Here is a 3465-nt window from a genome sequence, read left to right on the forward strand (position 1 = left end):
TGAAAATACAGAAGAAGGAGGGAAACATAATAATTCAGTAGTAGGGGCTGAACAAAGAAGAGAGGGAGAAGAATTATAAGACAAGAGGAAGGGACAAAAATGTAATAAACCTGAGAAGGAAGAAGAATGTCTGGGAAGACTAAGGGCAGTGGAAGTATAACGTTGTTAAAAACAAAAGTTGTCAAAATCATTGTCCTTGCAAACTGGTTCAACTGGGAAGGAAATATCTGCTTCCAAATCAGTTGAAGGAACAAACCACATGTATAACTCCAACTCTCAATGCACGATGGCCAACCCCTTCTTGACAGACAGAAGCACCTGATACCATAGTTGTTCTTTGTCTAGTTGATCAATGCTAGACAGGGTAGTAGTAACATGAATTTTAAAGTTCATAATATGAAAAGGAAGACTGCATATGCATATCTATTGTTACTTACAAAACTATTCAAAGACAACAAGAAATTTTGTTGTTGGAAGGAATACAAAATTCAAAAAAAAATGCAAATTTACCTACTTGCACAAGCAAAAAAAAAGTCTAAACATGCAAGCCAAATCGAGAATTAATGATTGAACAATCAGTATGGAGGGAACCAGCTGTGCTAGGAGATTGTGTTGCACTCCTATTGGTGGAGGGTTGTCACATGCTCATTTACATGCAACAGTGTAGCAATATCATGTGAAAATTCATGACTTTAGGTGGGAGTTGCAAGGCTAATGGTGTGAAAAGATTGTGCATATGAGGGCAGCAATGAATTGTGAAAGCTAATATGTGAGAAGAGATATTGTATTGGACATAAATATGAACCATATGTTATCATTACCAGCGAGAATACCAACTGAAGAAACATTGCATTCTAACCTTTATAAGAATGTAAGAACAGTATATTTAATTGGTTATACACATCACTCTATGATTTTTAGTTTTGACTAAGTGAAATGCTTTCTCTGATTATAAGGTAACATTAACATTTTTTTCTATATTTGAATTAATTTCTCTTCAGAGTATTAACCTTAACTTCTGATAGAATATATTTTTACTATTTCCTTTTTAAGATGCATGGATGTAAAATACATTTTCACAAAATCAGTATAAAATCAATAATCATTTCAGTTCAGACAGTTTATATTTTGACATCTGACTGTCAATATTGCATACAAGTAGTATCTCAAACGAACTCTGAGCTTAGCTGGTAAAAACCTAGTTTATAGGTTTTGGTACAAAACCTATCAGGAAAGTAACTGTGTTAGATAAATGACAAATCTTACCTGTTAATGTTACAAATTTGAAATGTATAATGCCCTAACTACAGATAATGTCATAAAACATCTGTGGAGAATCGTTTATGTCTTAATACACTGATTTATACCTTCGTTCATCCTCCGACAACCAGTTTGATAATACACTGAATTTTGGACATGAATTCCCTTCAGATGTTATTTCAAGGGACAGAAAAATCTGGGAAATTTCATCTCTATCTATAATGTTGATTTCTAGTTTAAAATGGTTCCAAAGAATGGTCCAGTAGACTGCTAAAATGCACTTTGCATGATTCTCTTCTGTTGCAAGTTTCTTAGTAATACTCATCAAGTAATTCATAAGAACCTAAAATATAATCATAAAAACAACAATATTTATAAAAATATCATCTTAAAATATACTAGCATTATTTTTTCATTACTTCCATATATGTTATTAAGGATCCTGTAACTAACAATTCATGAACCCACAAACATATTGGTAGATAAACAGTTCAGGAAAATAAATTTAAAAAGCAGATAGGAATCTGGATCCCATTATTAATTCTAGAGATATAATGTTTTGTATAAAATTATAAAGTATTATATGTTGTATTAAATGACCTGATTAATTAACAATACTTAATCTGCTCTTAAATTAACTTAAAATTTTCTGTGGCAAAGTATATTTTACACAGTACTATATACTACAACAGTACTTACCAAAATGTTAAATCATAAATGCATTTAAAAATTACAGGAGAGGAACAGAGAGGCATGTGAGTCTTAACATCTGTTCTGCAAGCATACTGTTACGTCTCTGTGTTTGTTAGTTAATTTTTCGTAAATTCGTTCCGACGAAACTTTAGCGACACAAGTCCTTTCTTAAATAAAACTGGTTTATTCTTTCCGAATACAACTTTACGATACACTTAATTTCAACAGTCGCGCTATAACAAGCGCTATAACAACAAACGTCTCACGTGCTCAACTTCAACAATACTCAGTTCAATTACACACTCTCTGACTGCAATTCAATTACTCATTACGTCCGCGTCGCTTCGTGGCCGGTCTTATATATACAAGACTACACTATATCTAGTAATCTCCCGACAATTCACGAAGGTTCGAGAAGGACGTGGCGTGATACTAATCACGTGACCTCCCTGATGCAACAGTACCAAATACTGGCATAATATTTTACAGAAAACCATCCCTAGATGTACGTATACATTTGAGACATCTCAAAATGGCAGTATGTCTATAACTAGACATATAATACAAATCATTAAATCTTGAATGTAAAATGCTGAACACCATAGAAATTCTAGTAATTATTTTTTATCTATAAACATTTACTAAGTGAATTACACAATCTGTGATAAGGCTTAGTAAATTTTATATCGGGTTCATATTCATATTTATTTGTGTATTTTGGTACCCAGTTATTTATTTTGTTAGTGCTGTGATACCAATGGCGGCATTGGGCCCCTTGATCAAACCATCACTACCTGCATGTGGTTTTGAGCATATGAAGCAGTCATTCTACAAACATTTACAAAATTAACAATGAAGTTTCACATAAATATGGTTAAGATTTTAATTTTTAGTGGAAAATAAAACATACTCTGGTTGAAACATTTCATATCAGTATTTTATATATTTAAATATTAAACTTAAAATTAAAAATAAGATCTTTCATTAACCAAAATTATATATATATATAACAGAGAAAGTGTATAAAAATAAAACCCTGCAAAGCCAACATCTATTTTTAAGCTAATGAACGTCCACAGATCCAATTTTATTGGTTAATTATTACTTGTTGATCCACCTTTAAATTGATTGGAAGATGAGATAAATTTTAAGGCTTCATAAATTATAGAACAGTCAAACATTTTTTTGGATAGAATACTAGCAGGTAGAAACAAATGGTTAAACTGGAGAAATCCAAGGCACTAAGTAGTTTTTCTAAAGTTATCACAGTACACTAGATTGCACACACACATACACACACACACAAGAAAACCTTACAGAGTTATATGATATTTACTATTTATATAATATGTGTAAGTGCATTTAAAAACATGATTTAATGTAACTGACATTTATATTTTTGTCAAGTACAAGTAAAATTAATATGTATAACAACACATACAGAACAGGCTGGTGTATTTTACTTAAACTATAAATACTGAAATACTATAATGTAAATACATATTTCAAATG

At 31.2% G+C, this 3465-nt stretch overlaps 1 protein-coding gene across 1 annotated transcript in view; it reads right to left on the reverse strand.

Annotated features, from left to right (window-relative positions):
- The window catches only part of LOC106470493 (E3 ubiquitin-protein ligase rnf213-alpha-like), a gene marked incomplete at its 3' end in the record, with an annotated part of 77819 nt that extends 75039 nt beyond the window's left edge, over positions 1-2780 (reverse strand). Inside the window, exons 1-2 of the mRNA XM_022399108.1 lie at positions 2748-2780; positions 1368-1603 (exon numbers count right to left, since the gene is read on the reverse strand). Coding sequence (XP_022254816.1) covers positions 1368-1603; positions 2748-2780 — 269 coding nt within the window. The remainder of the gene's footprint in view (positions 1-1367; positions 1604-2747) is intronic.
- Positions 2781-3465: the final 685 nt, after the last annotated feature.

The sequence above is a fragment of the Limulus polyphemus genome, unplaced genomic scaffold (genome assembly GCF_000517525.1).
Source record: "Limulus polyphemus unplaced genomic scaffold, Limulus_polyphemus-2.1.2 Scaffold4039, whole genome shotgun sequence".
Taxonomy (NCBI): domain Eukaryota; kingdom Metazoa; phylum Arthropoda; class Merostomata; order Xiphosura; family Limulidae; genus Limulus; species Limulus polyphemus.